At 42.5% G+C, this 18380-nt stretch overlaps 1 protein-coding gene across 22 annotated transcripts in view; it reads left to right on the forward strand.

The window, feature by feature from the left end:
• Positions 1 to 18380, forward strand: part of SEMA5A (semaphorin 5A) — a 476158-nt gene that overhangs the window by 363857 nt on the left and 93921 nt on the right. For all 22 annotated transcript variants that reach the window (XR_003522009.2, XR_003522010.2, XR_003522006.2 and 19 more), the window contains one exon: positions 1687 to 1894. Coding sequence is in view for 11 of the 22 variants with exons in the window: in XM_027605227.2 (XP_027461028.1) it covers positions 1687 to 1894 (208 nt within the window). In the remaining 11 variants the exon portion in view is untranslated. The remainder of the gene's footprint in view (positions 1 to 1686; positions 1895 to 18380) is intronic.

Below are 18380 nucleotides of genomic sequence, written 5' to 3' on the forward strand. Positions count from 1 at the left end.
GTTTGGTGCTGTACATATTTGTTGACGCTTGGCTCTCTGCAGGGCACGAAGATCCCCGAGTCACTGAAGTTGAATTTCCCACCAGCTGGGAACTGTGGTCACCAGGTCCAAATTAGGTTGACTTTTGTAGTGAAGACATACAAATTTTCTTGCACACTTAAATCTGTGAGATATTCATTCGTTAGAATGTCTGCTGCCTGCTGTATAGGCTGTCTCTCTCTCTCTCTCTCTTTCTCTCCCTCCCCCCTCTCCCTCTTTCTCAGACACACTCTTTCCTCAAAGACAGGTGCTACATTTTTCATCTTCCCAGCATATAGCATAAATCTGTTTATGCTTGAACTTTCTCAGAAGTAACACATTTATCCCGGTAGCTCAAGATAAAAATTAAGCAATGGTTTACTAGTACTGCATACATTATTATGAAGTCAATGCATAGTAAGTATTCACTGGAGATGTGGTTCAGATATACTTTTTAAAATACATTCAGGATCATATATGTCTGCACGTGTATTTTTCTCTTTAAATGAAACATTCTGAGTCTCCGAGGACTTCCATTAGGCATGGAAAACTGAAACATGTTCCTGTCCAAAGTCTTATTGAGATTTATGGATTGATAGGAAGCCTCGAAGCCAAAGGTTCTTGATTTAATTCTGGTTTTGGAATAACTCCTTGGCCTTATTCTCTGTATTTACAGGATGAGAATTATAATGTTTTGAAACTCGGGATCCTGATGGGTTGATTAGCGGAGCTTGATGATGGCTTTAGGAGGTGCTCCTAGTGGGTTTGGTGTCTTGCTCTGGGTTTGTAGGCTGGTAGCAGGGGCCTCGCCCTAGTGCACCGGGGACATTAGCGTGTGTTTCAGGTCTGTGTCCCTGACACGTGGCGTTGGCCATGCTGTGCCTCTCACGGGCTGAGAGGACTCTTCTCTGTGCTCTCCCCAGCCAGGTCGAGGAGATGCCTGGTTCAGAGGCCATGCTTATAGCCATGCTTATAAGTAAGTGAGCACAAACACATGGTGGGCAGAAAACCCAGGGCAAGGAAGAGACCAGGCTGGGAACAGATGTTCTCTCGTGCAGGAGAGAAGAATTTGAGACTTTGAGACAGAGAAGGGCATCCCAAAGATCACGCATTAGAGAGCAAGAGGAAGGAGGCATTCTAGACAAAGGAGAAAGAGAGACAGCGAAGGATGAACTTCTGAGGCAGGAAGGAGAAGGTGCATCCTTTGCTGTCCTGCATATCTGCGGTTGCCCATCCCACGGTGTCTGCCCTGGACGGGTGGCAAGGTCAGCACCTCTTTCTGATACTAAGAATCCAAAAGAGTCTCCTGAAGACTCCTCTCCTCTGATGTTTTCCCTGGGATGGAGCCAAGCTGGCTACTTTGAGCCTCAGGAAGCTTTACTGAGCTCTGGGTGTCTGGACTTGGAACTGGGTGAGGCACATGGTGGCTGAGAGGTTCTTGTCACCAGCTACGTGCTAGCCCTATACCAGATGTTGGCACCTGCCCCACCTCCAGCACTGACCATTGAACAGGCCTGGGGTGGGATTCGGGTGTCAGCATTTTTTAAAAGCTCCTCAGATGATTCTGTGTGTAGCCAGGCTGGAGAAGCACGGCTGCTTAGGGGAGGAGTGGCTGGAGAGACCCGCTCACCTTATTTCCCTTTTCTTTCTTCCCTGTTGCCCTCACAGATTACGGCACGATTAAAAAAGTGCGGGCACCCCTGGCTCCGGCTGCCGGCAGCTGTTTGCTGGAAGAGATCGAGCTCTTCCCCGAGCGGTGGGGGGAGCCCATCAGGAGCCTGCAGATCCTCCACAGCCAGAGTGTCCTGTTTGTGGGCCTGCAGGAGCACGTGGCCAAGGTCCCACTGAAGAGATGCCCGTTCTACCGCACGCGCAGGTAAGGCAGCCCCGGCGGTTTATGGCATTATCAGGACCTTAGCATTCTTGTGAGCCCTGCATCCCAGGATGCAGACTTTGATGCAAACCCATTTCCCATGTTGGGGACTAACCCACCAGGATCTGCAGGGGAGGAACCATGTTATGACATCTGTAAACAGTTGTCAGCGTTAAACTCTTCCGTGCATGATAACACTCAGCAATAATGCTGATATTTGGTGTTCCTGCATTAATCTGTACAGTTTATTTTTATAGGAATATGTGTAATATAGGTGCAGAGCAGGCAGAGAGTAATGTGAAGTGCATCATCTCCGCCCAGAGCTAATCCCCTAAGATGGAGAGATGTGGCATCCCCTCTCCGGGACAGTCCTCACGGTACTGTCCTCAGCACCATCTCTCTTGGGACACTGCCTCTCTCCTGAGGCTCCAGGACCCTGTGGGCCTGGGGGGAGTGAGGAACAAGGAAGCCCTGCAGGTGCAGGGCACCCCAAGTGCCATCATCTTCCCTCACCCCTCCCCAATTCTCATTGGCCATGGGGTGTCCACCATGGACCACAGTGGCCTTCACAGCTCAGTTTGGGAAAACGCAGGCCCAGGTGCTCAGGAAACTGAAAAGTACCGTACACATTATAAACTTGACCAGCACTTGAATGTCAGAATATCGCCTAAGTGCTCTGACCCCCAACAAAAGATTGCCCTTGGGGAAATCATAATCTCAGACGTTCTTAGGGATCGGTGGTCTCAGTAACTCCATCCTCCAAGGCGGTGCATAAGAGCAGATTTGGTATGGAAATGGACTGTTTGGGTATATCACTCACAGATACCATTCACAGGTCATTCTTTCTCAAACAAGGTGCTCCATCGCACAAGCTTCAGGGCTCAGAGACTGGCAGTCACATGACAGGCTGCATGTGCTATTTCTCGACCTGGTCACTAAAGTATTTTAGACCTCACTTTTCGTCTACTACATGCAAATTGCTGTAGAGTCAAATGGGCTAATGCGTATAGTTTAAAATTTAAAGCACTCTGCAAAGTGGGCATTCTCTTGTAGAAGGAAGGTTTTTATGTATAATAAAAATTATTGCAATATTCCTTTCTAGATAATTCTAGACAATGAAGTATATCATATGGTGCCTCCTTTGGTATTAGGGTGTTGAGCAATAATGTAAGGGACTTTCTCCCTAACAGTGATGCTATGGTGAGCAATAACAACAAAGAGTGGTATTTATCAGCAACTATCTTTTACATAACACATTTTTCCTAAGGGTAACCGATGGCTGCTTGAAATTTGTTCTGATTTGTGTTCCCTCCAAGACTGACTTAGTGCAGGAATGATTCTGCCCAGTTTCTGATGGTTAGTAGGTGACAGGGAGACTCGGGGTCTTGCCAACAAACGTGTCACAAGCTGGAATGCCCCTGGAAGGGCCCCGATCTTCCAACCACAGCACAGCGAGCTCTGAGTTGTAATGGATTTTGGGGGGCGTGACACAGGATAACACGCAGGAAGACATAGGCCTGTGCTGTATGTGCGGTGTTTCTGGGGCCAGAATGAGAGTTCGTGGCTTGCAAAGCAGGAGGCAGTTTATCCTTTCCATGATACTTTCCATGGTACGTTGAGTCAGGGTTCCAATAGCCCAGGTCCTGTGACTGTGACCGGAGAAGCTAACACCTGCATCAGGTCGGGGAAGCGAGGTGTCATGGCGCCCACCTAATCTCCTGCACGGCTGCATGTGGAGCCCAACGAAGACGTCACAGGCGCCGGCCGCCACCAGGCACGGCAGCCCGGGAGGCATTCCCAGTTCCCCGTTTTTCCTGCAAGGAGAATGAGGCCACTTGTCTGTTTTCATCATGCTCCTGGGAGGCGAAGATTATACAGTTATATCCAGGGAGCTGAATCTCCCTGCTGTTTACTTGTCCAGCCGCTCGGAGAAGAGCCTTGAGAGATTAGAACTTTATTGTAAACTGAGAGACTGTGGTCTTCTGCATCCCCACACTCAGAAAGGGTTAGATTGAGTTTGACTCTCAAGTATTCCATTTGAGAAAAGAAAATCTGAAGACTTAAACCCAAGCATTTCTGTGAATTCTTTCCATTATGTTTCTTTGCCATCCCCTTCCTATAGAAAGACAAGAAAACCTCCCTCATTAACACTAACTGGAGAAAAGGATCCATTTTTCAGAAACTAATATCTATATGACCAGATTTTTTTTGATGTATTATGGGGAAAGATTTTTTTTTTGACAAAAGCAATTTCAAAGGAACAGGGTCACAATTAACAACTGAGCAGTAATTTCTTTGTTAAATATACTTTCCATAGTAGAATATAAGTAATTTCATTCCCTACTAGAAAAATCGATTTTAAGGGCGCCTGGGTGGCTCAGTCATTAAGCGTCTGCCTTTTGGCTCAGGTCATGATCCCAGGGTCCTGGGATCGAGCCCCGCATCGGGCTCCCTGCTCCGCGGGAAGCCTGCTTCTCCCTCTCCCACTCCCCCTGCTTGTGTTCCCTCTCTCGCTGTGTCTCTCTCTGTCAAATAAATAAGTAAAATCTTAAAAGAAAAAAGAAAAATCGATTTTATAAATGAGTTTTGTAATGTTTAACAAGAGAAACTGAGCTTAACTAAAGTACCTGTCTCCTTCCCAATCATATTCACATTTTAAAAAATTTTTTTTAGTATCCATTTTTCAACGGCCGTGCACAGTTTGATGTCTATTAAGATGTTTATAAATGATAACAGTCGATACAGTCCCATGAGTTTCTTTTACATGTTGGGCTCTGTGCTAGTTCTTACCATGATTTCCTGTCACCACTACATCCTGAGGGTCAAGTCAAGGTCATTTTAAGATGAGGAGATGGGGGCTCAGATGTTTGGATCCTGCCCAAGGTCACATACCTCGTGCAATGTGAAACCCAGGTTCAGGGCTGAAGCTCTGACCCCAAGGCCCAGGCTTTGTCTTTGGTTCACTGTGCCGCCCCTGGGACAGTGAGGACATCAGCTCAGCGGTCAGATGGCAGCAGGGATGAGCTGCGCCATGACCTTGACCACGTGCGTCTCTGAGAGCCGGAGCTGGTGAGCCCGAGGACAGGCAGAAGTCGGTTGTGTCCCCTGATGACTAGCCATGGCCTCTTCCCATTATTTCCTCTTTATTATGCTTGCTCCCAGGCTACACCCAACACCCCAGAAGGAGGTTTCATACCCTCTTGGTTATTCTGCGCTTCTGGAGATGATCCTGGAGCCTCAGGGGAGGCTGAAAAAAGTGCTTGTGTGTGTGTGTCTCACACTGTGCACACATCTTAACTTGTGACAGACAGCACTGTGTTTTTAACTAGACATAGCCGTTTCCCTCGCAAAGTGATTTGGGAAGAACAATATTTAAAAAATACATTTTAATCACGTTTGACCTCAGAAAATGGCTGAAAAGATTTTGTTTTAATTTTAGCATTTTTTTGGCATAACTCTTTCATGAATAGCATGGGAAAAGTATGTGAATGGTAAATCCAACTCATGAGAATGGATGGTTACCTCTGGGGGTGTAAAATGCAAGAGAAACTTTTCCTTTTCTTGTATCTCCTTTTGTACTCCAGGACTTATTTACCATATATATGTATTTGTTCCGTAAAGTGAATTGCCGCTTACTGAATTTTGAGGTACGTGGGCGTCTTGACAGGCCCAGATGTGGGTACTGTGTGTGACCGTGGAAGGTAGGTAAGCGGATGCCATCCCATGGGCCACATCATCTGCACCTGGCACAGGGTCAGGACTCCCCGAAAGCAGCATGAGACCTTTAAAGTGGGGAAAGGTCTCTGCAGGGATGCGAAGGCTAGAGCAGCGAAGACTTGTACTACCTTAATTCCTGCCTGATGTAAGTATGAATGTAAAGTCCTAACCTGCCCCTTGAAGGAAAACAGACTCTGGCAACAGCTGAAAGATTCCCCATCTCACTCCTCCCGGAAGGAAAGAGTGATCACAGGATCTGGCCTATCACCCTTCCCCAGGAAATAGGGTAGCCTTCCAATTGGTCCACCTGGTTAACGCCCCTCAGCCTCAGGAAAGGCAAGTAGTGATGGGAAGGCATTGTGCAGGAATGAGATTAGTGGGTCAGCCAACTGCCTCTGTAAAGAACCAGATGGAAGACGTTTTAGGCCTCCCAGGCTACACGGTCTCTGTCGCAGCTACTCATTCCAGCCTTATAACATGGGAGCAGCCACAGACCCATAATGAATGGGTGTGGCTATGCCTTGGCAAGGGTAACAGATTCGTCAGGCAAAGGAACAATGCACTTTTAGGTGCAGACCTCTATTACTTTTATAGACAACAAATATAAGAGCAGGAAAGGTGTTAGCTACCCATGCCCCTTGTCCCACAAGAGGACGCCAAAACAAAGGGGCCAGATCACCATGCAGCATAGAACTAGGGCGCCTTGTTACTGAGCCAGCCTCATGGCCCTGTAGCTATACCACAGTGGGGTGAGGGTGGGGGGCAGAAGGCCTTCAACCTCATCAGAACCTGGGAGGCTATGTGAACGATCTCATGACAGCCTCTCTGGACATAGGGCGGTGGGAGGGAAGCGGCCCTGTAACAGCTCCTCCGAATCCTCCCGTGTGCCGTGATCAGGGAGATCACTCAGCATTCTGCCAAAGTTAGGTCCGCTGTGGTTAGGTCACCAGGGTGCCAGAGCAGAACATTGCCCTACATTGTATTTCCGTAAAACTTGAGGTGGCAGTGTGGACTTGGCCCGTGGGCTATCCCTTGCTGACTCCTGAATTCGAACTTTATCATATATGCCTTTTGAAGAAATGAAGGTACCTCCAGCCATCATAAACTCTGATTTATAAAATTAGGTGTTATGGTGTGACTTTGGTTATTAAATTATATGAACTAACTTTCTACCTTACTATTTTCTGAATAACATGGCATTTTCTTCTTTTCAGACACTTGCATATTCTTTATTTTTTGACAGCCGCCACAGTTATGAGGAAAGGTAAACTTCTTGAGTTACAGAGTCAACATTGTATAGATGAGGGATTGGTGTGAATCGGAGAGAGAATGTCCTGAGAATCGTTAGGCCTAGAACAGAAACTAGAATTCTGAGCACTGCTTGCCAGGCCACATTTCATTCAGCCCATCAGACCATGAGCCAAAATCTGGGCGTTGTCTTTCCAGGTCTTTGCAACCTCCAGCATGGTGCCCAGCCCAAGACAGGGTCAATAAACATTTATCAGATTTACAAATGGACACTACCTTTCCTCTCTCTGCTATTTTACTTCATGATCTATAAAGTAAACCTAAATTTTCACAAACCAGTAAAACTCTTCTTTACAGAAAAGTGTAGCTAAAGGATCTAATGGCCCTGGGCTTTAGGTGTTTGCTGTTTCATTTTTGCTTTATTATAAGAACTAATTGGGGAGAGAAGAAAAGCTGGAATCTGGAAGAATCATAGTCTACGTATAAAACAGAAGAGACGTGTCTTTTAAGTTTTGCTTTATAAAACTGGAGGGAAAGATGGAACCGTTAAGAAAGAGACTGGCTCCATTTGTCAATGGGTGCCTAGCCAGTCTTAGTGCATTTAGTTTGTAATAATGCCATTTAGTTAAAGAAATTAGCACTCATTAAGAAAATTAGTATGGAGGTTAGGTTACTGCAGAACATTTATCGCTTGAAAGAGCAAAGTTTCAAAACGTGGAGTTAATATGTCGGCACCTTTATTAATTAAATATCGTATACAGACAGCATCTGCCTGGTGGGAGAAATGCAATGTATAGAGAGAAATCACAGGATTCCCATAAGGTCTTCCAGCTTCCAGCAAGACAACTTTAGCCATTCAGTTATGAATCACATAAACATTTGGAAGGAATTTTGATGTATACTCAGTTTACAAAGTAAATATTCTCCCTTCGAAATGAATTTGATATTTTCCAAATCTCAATGTCTTGAGTTTTGATTTGCATTGACTTTGGATTAGCTTCTAAAGACTGTGACTTTTCCTTAGTTAATTCATTCATAATATATTTATTGATCTTAATATGTGCCAAGCACAAAGCGAGCCCCTGAGTGTAGGATGACGGATGAGGCATCCCTGACCCTGTCTTCATGGGGCTCAGAGTCTAATGAGTAATTCTGGCATAAATAAAATCTCCTGAATATCTATTGTGGGTTTGAGCCAAAGGACCTTAGAGTTACCTTAGACTTTGTCCGAAAATCAATTTATCATTAAAATCTGATCCTATACTGTACTAGGACCTAATCTTCCAGCCTGACATCCCTGTCCAATTATTTTTCAAGCTATATTTGAATCACGACCAGTGTCCCAATATTAAATTTCTAATAGTAAGGGAATTAATCACCAGGTTAAATAACATATTATAACATATAACAGAGTATTCATTCTGTGGGTTATTCTGAAGGCAATAAATGATGACTACGAAGACGTGCATGATATGATAGTGACTGAAAAAAGCAAAAAGCAGAACAGCAGTATGTGTATGCCATCATTATAATTTTAAAAAATAGGAGGAAAAGACAAATTACATTCACCAACATCTAATTACTACTATGAAAAGCACACTGTAAGAGTGCTTGGCTGAAATACCATTTTTTAGTGAAATCACAAGTTAATACCTCCAGGTCCTGGGTAGGTTGGAAAATGAACAGTTGAAATGTGATAGGTTAGAAGATGAACATACATGAACTCGACTAGTAATTTAAGAAACATAAATCATACTACTGTTTTTTTCTGTAATAGGGAGAAATGCAGATTTTGTGCGGTCTGAAGCTTATACAGTTTGGTATGGGGTCTTGCTAAGGAAAAGAATATCAAAATTTTGAGTACAAAATGACTAAGATCAATCTCAGCTCCTTCACAAATCTCATGAAGTAAAGAAGTTTAAGCTTCCTTAGCTTCACGGCAGATCCATCTTTGGCAATGATATAAACATATATTTTGATTCACGTACACTGTAAAAGCAAGGAACGTATGTGAACAGCATCTTGTAGGGATGCCATGGGCTGCTTCTGCAACCATGGGATTATGAGTACATTTTTTTTCTTCTCTTTCTTGATCAAATATTTTTTTTTAATGATTTATTTATTTAAGAGAGAGAGCAAGAGAGTGAGCGGGAGGAGGGACAGAGGGAGAGAAACCTCAAGCAAACTCCCTGCCGAGCGTGGAGCCTGACACAGGGCTCAATCCCAACACCCTGAGATCCTGACCTTAGCCAAAACCAAGAGTTGGACACTTAACTAAGTCACCCAGGCGCCCCCCTTGGTCAAATACTTTAATGTAATCATATTACCGTAGCCATGGAGAGCACAATTTCTAAGAACAAGCCAGTGCACTAAAAATATTCCATAGGTCAAATCTACTAGTAGAGGCTCTCAGCTTTCCTTGGTGATGCATTAGCCAGCCAACAGTTTGGGGTTCCCCTTTCTGTTCAGTTTCCTCAGAGAGCATGTTTCTGTTTCCTAAGTGGCAATCTGTGTTCTAGTCCCTTGGATAAAGTCAGATAATCAGTGTCATTACCAACCTTTTGTACCTCAGTTGAGTTTGAGATAGCAGAGACACAACCAGAGAGCTCACAATGTGAAGTTTCACTATTTAGTGTCTATTGCACAGGCTTCCTGCATTTGCACTCCCTGGTTTAAAGCTGCGTGGAGAACTCCATGGGTAAGCTTGGGCTGCAGTGGTGTTCTCAGCTCCAGATCCTTGCTCCTGAGTTATCCTGGCCGGCAGCACCTTGGCTTTTATCCACCAGCCTTCCCTTAAGATTTTTATTTGCAGCATAATCCAATGAATTAATGATTCTGCAAAACTGCTTGCATATGGAAAGATCATGAGCTTTGGATTCAGATGGATCCTAGATAAGCTTTTACTTGGTATGTGATTATAAGCAAACCACTCAGTATGTTACTGGAAGCACAAAGTCAGAGTACATACTGGGTCTAGCACATAAAAAGAATTTGGTAGAAGATGGTTCCTTTCCCTTCCTGCTTCAGTGGTATAGCCAGCTCATGTACATCCTGCTGAGTCGGCATTGCTGGTGAACGGTATTTCTTCCCTCCTTGCACACTCTGTTGAAGGCTGAGTTTCACAATTTCTCTGTGTCCCAAATAGAATTATATAAAAATCAAACATAAGAAAAGAAAGAAGGAAGGAAGGAAGGAGAGAAAGAGAAAGGAGAAGAGAGAAAAGAGGAAAAAGTCAAATAGCTCTTGTATATGTGCTTTGCCTTCTTTGCCAAGATACACTTCATGTTGCCTCTGGACCAATCAGTCTGGACCGGTCAAGAATTTGCTTTTCTGCCTTTAAACCACTTCACTTTATCTGACAGGTACAGGACCAGACTCTGCTCCTTGTATTATATTATGTACCTGGTTTTGGTCTGTCTGGCAAATACATTTTCTGGCAGTTTGTGAGACTCTGCCCTGACCGCGTTCTGTCAAAAAGCCTCCATTCAGTTGGCGGGAGCATCTCTCAGTGGATATTCAGTAATTCCCTGTCCCAAGTCCCTCATTGTGTCATGTATTTATCCATCCAAGAGAGGCTGAGATTCAGGCAGCTGATGAAGGGAGATTGAACAGGACCAGGTGTGGGGAGAGCCAAGTGCTTACCCTCCTTGGTGCTGTCACCAGGTTGGGGAGGGGCACCAGGGAATCCAAATTCAAGGTGGATGCCACCCTTACCATAACTGCTCCGCTGACAGCCAGAATTCTTCCCTTGGGCTTGGCTGTGCTCTCAAAGGAGAATTCTCTGGCATTGGCATTTAAGCCTCATGACTCACTCATGGCTAAACTGTTAAGTTGGGTGAATTATAAGGAGTCAGAGTAATATAAATGTTTTCTTTGGACTTACTGTCCTCTAAAGTTTTGTGTCGGAGTTAAGATGTATTACTTGACCCCTTGTGCATTCTTCAAGTATAACTGACAACTCTTCATATTCTCCTGTGTTTTCTGATTCTGCCCATTAAACCCTCGTCTACTCATCCACAGAAGGGTTTCCCTTGAAGAAACATGAGTTGGGCAAAGAGTAATTGTGTCTTCATTTTTCTCTGATTGGCCAGGGAGGAGAGGAGACTGTGGACCTCCCATTACCTCTGTTTTGTAGAGTAGAAAACATAGAATGCCAGAAGTGCAGGCTTTCTCCTGAATGAAGTGACCAGGGATTCTTTTCTTGGGCACTTGGATGCAGCGTTTTCTGGTCCTCACTCACAGCAATCCCTTCAGCATCCCTGAGCTGTGAGGGGCTCATGTTGAGTCACTGATGTTCCCTGTGTCTTCTTTGTCCCAGTTTTGATCCCTGAGAACAAAACTGCCTTCCTTGGAGGGCTTCATCCTGGGGGCAGACTTGGCCTCTCCAGAAAGACAGTATGTTTGTTAAAAGACAAATTTCACGATGACTGAGATCCACCGGGAGGGTCAGATAAACAGCTCAGTGTTCTGTGTGTGACGAGTGTGGGAAGTGGGATTGGCTGTGTCATGTCGGAGACCAAAGCTGATGTCCCAAGTTGATCACAACTGCTAGATTCCAGAGAGCGCTTTTCTTTCGCTTACATCAAATACTCTCTACTCTTTTAACTATTTCTTTTTTACTATCAATTTTCCCAAAATGCTTCATAATATGTGTGTCAGTCTTGTTCAGTTTTAGAACAGATTTTTCAGGAAAATTTGAGTGATATACCCACCTAACAAGATTTTAATGAAAAAACACTCGCTTAGTATTACTGGCAATGCATATCAAATATTCTAATTGAATATTAAAAGCAAATTTAAATATAAAAATCCTCGTATTTGATCAGTGTCATTTAATGATAAGCCAATAGTGAATAGTTTTTAATGTATTAAAGGTAGCGACTGATTGCAATTCTAGATCACTCATTTCATCTACAAATCATTGCATGTAACATGAATTACTATTAAATGCCTTTAGCAAGTGATGCATAATGAGTATAAACATGTATTTTTACTAGTAATTATATCTTTGTTTACTTGGCATGTGTCCTAAATTTAAAAATGCCATTACAGGGGCGCCTGGGTGGCTCAGACGGTTAAGTGTCTGCCTTCGGCTCAGGTCATGATCCCAGGGTCCTGGGATCGAGCCCCGCATCAGGCTCCTTGCTCAGCGGGAAGCCTGCTTCTCCCTCTCCTTCTGCTGCTCCGCTTGCTTGTGCTCTCTCGCTTTCTCTGTCAAATAAATAAATAAAATCTTAAAAAAATGCCATTACATTATAGCTGGATCTCGGTTTTTCTTGGGAATCATAAATTAATCTTCTAGTAGATTTCACAACTTGATATGTGCTGTCCACCACCGCCAAATTTTTCTTGCCTAAGCACAACCCCAACATTGTATTCACATCAGTATGCTTTGTAGGAATCTTAAGGAAACCTCAGCCAGCCATGCTGCTCTGCTCATCATCCTGATCATGCCTCAGGCACATGACTCTCTCAGCCTTCCTGGGGCCTTCATGACCAGGGATGCTCCTCTCACTCAGGTAAACTCCAGCTTCATTCAGAAGCCAGCTTATATATGGCATCTTCCTTGGAACCCTTCTGGTCTACCTCTCTCTCCTCTGACTCCTGTCACACCATTGTCTGAGCTTCTCACCTAATAGTTAGCCCTCCTCATGTTGGCAGGCAACATTCATGCACATATTCTTCCTCCCTCACAAGACTGAAAGTTCATTCCTGGTCTTGGTATCTTCAACACATGGCATCCTGCCAGGTAGTCCAAAACATCATTGTGAATCTATCCAAATGTGCGGGTTAAAATAATTTGCACCACTTAATAGAATGCACTGTGGTCTGTCACATCGCCTCCTTAAACAAAGAGCCCATGGCAGTTTTGTGGGAGCAGAAACTGAAGAAAATACACGTTTCAGGTGGATTGACCAACTAAAGGACGTGTGGATGTCTTACAACGCATTCCTCAAGCACCTACTGTCTCATTAGAATTTTTTCAGTCTTACTTCTTGTAAGACAGTGTTTTTAACGCAAATCTTAAAATAAAAGCAGATTCTGAAGTATAGAGTGACATTGGTCATTAGGAATAAGACATCTCAGATCATGTTGGGAATTAAGGCAAAGATCGTTCATGAACAGAAATCCGTCTGTCCCACTACTATCATGATGATAGTAGAAATATGTTAAGTAAATAGACACATAGTTTTTGCACAGTATTTTAAAGTTCACAGCACTTATTAGGAAACCCTAAATCTTGAACTGGGCTCCAGGGCTCTGCCTGTTCCTCTTCAAGCTTCCACCAGAGTCTGGCCGCCATTTATCTCATCCTTTAAACTCCCCAAGTTCCCTCCTACCGAAGTGCCTTCCCCATGTCCATCTTGCTGCCAAATGCTCTGTTTTTCCTAAGCCATGTCAAATGGATCACTTCTCTTTACCTCACTGATCCCGGTTTAAAGGCCTCTCGCTGGGTATTTCCTGACCCCAGACCCATCCATCCAAATAGGGTTTCCCTCTTTGGGTTATTCCTTTGGAAATGGTTGTTGCTATTGATCAGCGTTTATTTCCTTTGCTAAAGGGTAGATTCTGGGGGTACAGTGCCTGTGTCTGATTTGCTGTTCATGGCACCCCCACTGTTTTCAATTTAGTTCATGGCAGGTGCTCCTAAGGATGCCCCGAATGAATGAATCACTGAAAAACTTAAAATCCCATGTTTAATGAATGCATTTTCTTAATATGGCAAAAATTCTTAAGATCGAAAATCGGCTGATTTAATGACAATTAGTGTAACAGAAACAAGTCAGATAAAGTCATTGACACTTAGATAATCTAACATGCAAGGGGGTAGTATTCAGCAATTAGCTCCAGCTGTCTAGAAATACAGGGAAAAGTTTTTAATGAATATACCTCTTTTCCCTGTTACTCAAATTAGGAAATAGCATAACTGTAAACCTTAAAATTTAAAGGAAGCATTTAATTAAACATTAATATCACTGACCTGGAAAAGGGAACGTAGTTTATCCTTCTTCTAGAATTAAGGCCTGTCTCTAAATAGACATTTAGCTGTAAAGCATACTCTCAATAAATGTGTTTTTAAATTAAACTTTCATATTCTGACCAACATATTTTCTGAATTCAGATACTTTCAAATACCAAGGCAATAGATCAAATGAGAATAATCTAAGGTTATTAACAAAATGAGGAAAATTTTTTATTAAAAAGATTCATCATACAAGGAAAAACATTTTCAAAGTGCAATGAAGAAAAGCCTCTTTCACGATGGCCACATTAATAAGACATCTGTGATTTTCCACGTGGTCTCTTTAAAAGACCCACCTTCCCAGAGCAATGGTTTTTCTTAGAGTAAAGATAGGGCTCATCAGAATTTTGCCATGGCCTGAAATATTTTGACGGAGGAAAACATATTTATCTATAAATGGAATTTTTAATGAATGGGCATTTGTGCCTGTAGAGAAGTTTTAATAGTTTAAGGGATGAGTAGAATGTTAAGAATGTGCAAAGCCCTCAACATTATGGAAAGAAAGAGATGTTTTTACAAGCAGCTTTTCATTGAAAACAGCTTAAAATATCCTGTGTAACCCCGTGGCATTGTTTCAGTCCTGCAGGCAGATTTGCAAAGAGAAGCCAGGGGCAAAGTGAGGGGGCTGGTGGAATTTTCCTGTTTTTGGAATTTTAATTTTGTCTAATGGTCATGTTGCTTTAATAAGAAACATCAACAGGAATTTAGGCCTTTTGAATCATTTTGTAAGTGTTGCTTTGTCCTGTTTGCTCACCCATGTGAAAATGGGATCATGCTCAGTGAGGACTCCTATGTGTGATATACGCTGTGGAATCAATATGGCCAGTTGGTTCAGTAAGACACAGACACTGTGTGGGTCCGATCGCCACTGTCGCAGCCAAGGGAGGTCACAGAACGAAGCAGAAGGGTTCTTAGTTCTCACTGTGCCCAGCTCTGTCTCCCAGCTGAGGGGTCCTCAGATTTCCAGAAACTTCCTACAAAACAACATCTGCACAGGGACGATTTGTTGACCCTGAGCTTAGTGACAATATGTGAAAATCTTATTTTGTAGATACAAAAACGCACACTTTTCCTGCCTTACATGGTCACTGGTTTATTTTCATCTTTCTTATGCCCTAAAAAAAAGTTATTAAATCAATTGTGTGTCTTAAAAATGATGAATTCTTACAATGGAGAAATGTGGAATATGCTTTATGTACTATAAGTACAGGTCAAATTCTACTCTATGGAACTGATCATTGAAGTGAATTTTTATTTAAAAGCAAGTTATGAAAAAAATTATATTCCCAAACCTCAAGAACTAGAGATTTTCAAAAGCTGATGCTCACACTCTTGTGTCGTAAACTTGTATTTAAAAAAGATGTTGTCGGAAATTGGTAGAAAAAGGTAAAAGAAACCGTGCACAGCTTCCTTGTTGTTGTCCCAGATCTGCCTATGTTGGTATGAGGATTGAGAAGTTTAGGTTAAAAAATATATATACGTGTTTGTTTGTTTGTTTGTTTGCTTGTTTGTTTTAATTCAACAAATGGAGGGAGGAAAGGAGAGTTGCTAGAAATACATTTCACATGGATCACAGACAGGGAGGCAAATGAAATGATACTATAAAAGGATCAGAAGGAATCCTGCATAAATGTTTTCATGATTTTTAAGTGTGGAAGCTCTTTCAAAATATGGCACAAAATTCAGATGCTGTGAAGGAAAAGATCAATAAACTGTACTGCATAATAATTTAAAACATTGGGATCTCAGGAAAAGTATTTAATGACAAGTAGGAAAAGTATTGGAAACATTATTGACAGAGGGTTAATTTTCTAATACAGAAATTTTCACTTGCAGTGACTACATAAAAACAGTGAAGCCAGTGAATCAAAAAGAAGCAAAAAGCAGAAATTGGTTACAAACAGGAAATTTACAGGAACGGAAATACGGATAATCCATCAATGCGTGCGCATGCGCGCACACACGACACTAAATTTTCATCTCACAACTGAACAAATAGAACAGAGAACTAGAAGAGTGTTTTTATCTATCAGAAAGGGCGAAGTTAAAAAAAAAAAAAAAAAGTAGCATCCAGCATGAAATAGGGGAGGGGAGAAAGAGTTACCCTCCGAACTGTTGATTGGTACAAAATCATTAATACCTATAACTTCTACCTCGTCAACACCATGTCAGCTTAACTAATGAATCATTGAACACTACGTCAAAAACCATGTACTATACGGTGGCTAACTGACCATAATAAAAAAAAAGAAGTTTGTCATGTAGAAAATACGTACAAAGGTGTGCATTACAGCCTTGCTTCTAAAGGATTTAAATAAATGTTGGTTTTTCTAGGTAACAGAATACTATACAGCCATATAAGGAATCAGGTAGAGCTATTTATACTGATAAGAAAAAATGTCACAGTATATTTTTATGTAAAAAACAAAACAGGAGGCTGTGTGTACAGTCCCTTTGCATGTGTTATATCTGACTGTACTTATGAAAAACAACAAAAATATATATGTATATACAGACACATCTGTGCGTGAATACTGTTTTGTGCAAAGAAAATATCCCCCAAACAAATGAAATTGTGAGTAGTACCTACTTCTGGGGAAGGAAAACATGTTACTTTGTCTGTTGTAACTGTGTTGTTTGGTTTTTCACATGCAGTTATTATATGCCTAGTAAGGTAATTCAACAAGAGCCCCTTAGACTGGGGTGGCCCTAAAGCCTTGGTAGCTGACCTGAGCCGACCAAAACCAAAGCCAGAGTCACTGTGCTTGAATCTGGGAAAGTGAAACTTTGGAGGGACCAATCCCAGTCAACCAGGCTTTCCCAAATAAGGCCACCAGTTAAGCTGTAGCCAATCAAATAATTTCTTGGTTTGCTTCCAAGTCTTCTCTGTAAACTTCTCTCCCTTAGCTCCTGTTAGGGGAGCCTCCTAAGCACTTCAGATTTGGTGCTACCAGATTATTTGAAATTTTAATGTGCCTCAGTTTACCTTTAACATGTGCATGGTCACTTACCAACAAGTTCTAATGAGGCTGTGGTGACAGGCAACTAACTATTCTATGCCCCTCTCCACCCAACCTAGTCCTGCTGAGAGAAGAGCCAGTTTTAACCATCTCTTTTTGAACTTCTTTGGGTGGTGAATTAATAATAATTCCATAGTAACAATAGATAATAATTTTATACCATTATTACTTGATTTATTGTCCTTAGAGCTATCTTCCTCTACTGTGGGCCTTCAAGTTCATCTTTCTCTGCTTGGGTTTCTGCATTTTAAAGTGACTAATGTATTTCATTTAAAATAAATGCAGGAGCTAATCGAGGGATTATATTTGTAAGGTTCTGTGAGGTTGGAATGAGCTGACAGAGGCCAGGTTCTTAGAACAGGGCTTGATATGTGGTAATCATATTTGATATGTTAATTAGGATTATTTTGTATCATTAATATTAACAATTTAATATTACTTATACTACCTCCTTGGCCCATGTTTGATAGTCAGGCTATGATTTCTAGACCTACTCTTGGTTAACTGGTAACCCTCTCCCAGTTTCTCCCAGCCTGAATGGGCCCCTTACCTCTAAGAAGACGTTAGCACTTTCATGCCGCACCAGCCTGCCTTTCTTCTCTCTCGTTTCCTACATGTCTGACCTCTTGGCCCCTTCGGAGAGAGAATTCTCAGGTGTCCATGCCCTGCTTGCCTGTGGGGTCATCTTTTGTAGAATTGTGGCTCAATCGCTGTCACTCCACCTATTTCCCTCCACCCTCGATCACCTTCTCTTGTATTGATAACATAGGGGCCAAATCTTCATCTCATGATGCCCCTGTGGGGTATGAACTCTTTCATGGAGACAAAGCCAAAATAAAGTATCCACCGTCTGCAGTACTTCTGAAATCATGTATTGAATATTGCAGTTGGAGCTACATTAAGTTACTATTAAATTGAAATTATTAATTCATTTTTAAGCTACGGTACCCAAAAGGAAGACTTTCCTATTTTACTAAATTCAAACTAACCATGTTGAAGGGTTTGGGGTGTATCTGCTTGTCCTTGGGCCAATTTCTTAACTCTTGCATGCCTCAGTTTTCTTACAAAGTAAAAATAATATTACCTCCCTCGTTAGAATTATGTGTCTAAATGATATAATAAGTTGGTATATTACAGTAGGTGTTCAGCAAATAACATGTTATTAAGGCGATGATGATGATAGTGGTGGTGGAGGTGATGGTGGTAATGATGGTGATGATGGTGATGGTGATGATGATGGTGGTCGTGGTGATGGTGGTGATAATGGTAGTGGTGGTGATGGTGGTAGAGATGGTGGTGGTTGTGGTGATGGTGGTGATAATGGTAGTGGTGGTGATGGTGATGGTGATGGTGGTAGAGATGGTGGTGATGTTGATGATGGTGGTGATGATGATGGTGATGGTGGTGATGATGATGGTGGTGATGGTGATGATGGTGGTCGTGGTGATGGTGGTGATAATGGTAGGGGTGGTGATGGTGG

This window comes from Zalophus californianus, chromosome 5, assembly GCF_009762305.2.
Source record: "Zalophus californianus isolate mZalCal1 chromosome 5, mZalCal1.pri.v2, whole genome shotgun sequence".
Taxonomy (NCBI): Eukaryota; Metazoa; Chordata; class Mammalia; order Carnivora; family Otariidae; genus Zalophus; species Zalophus californianus.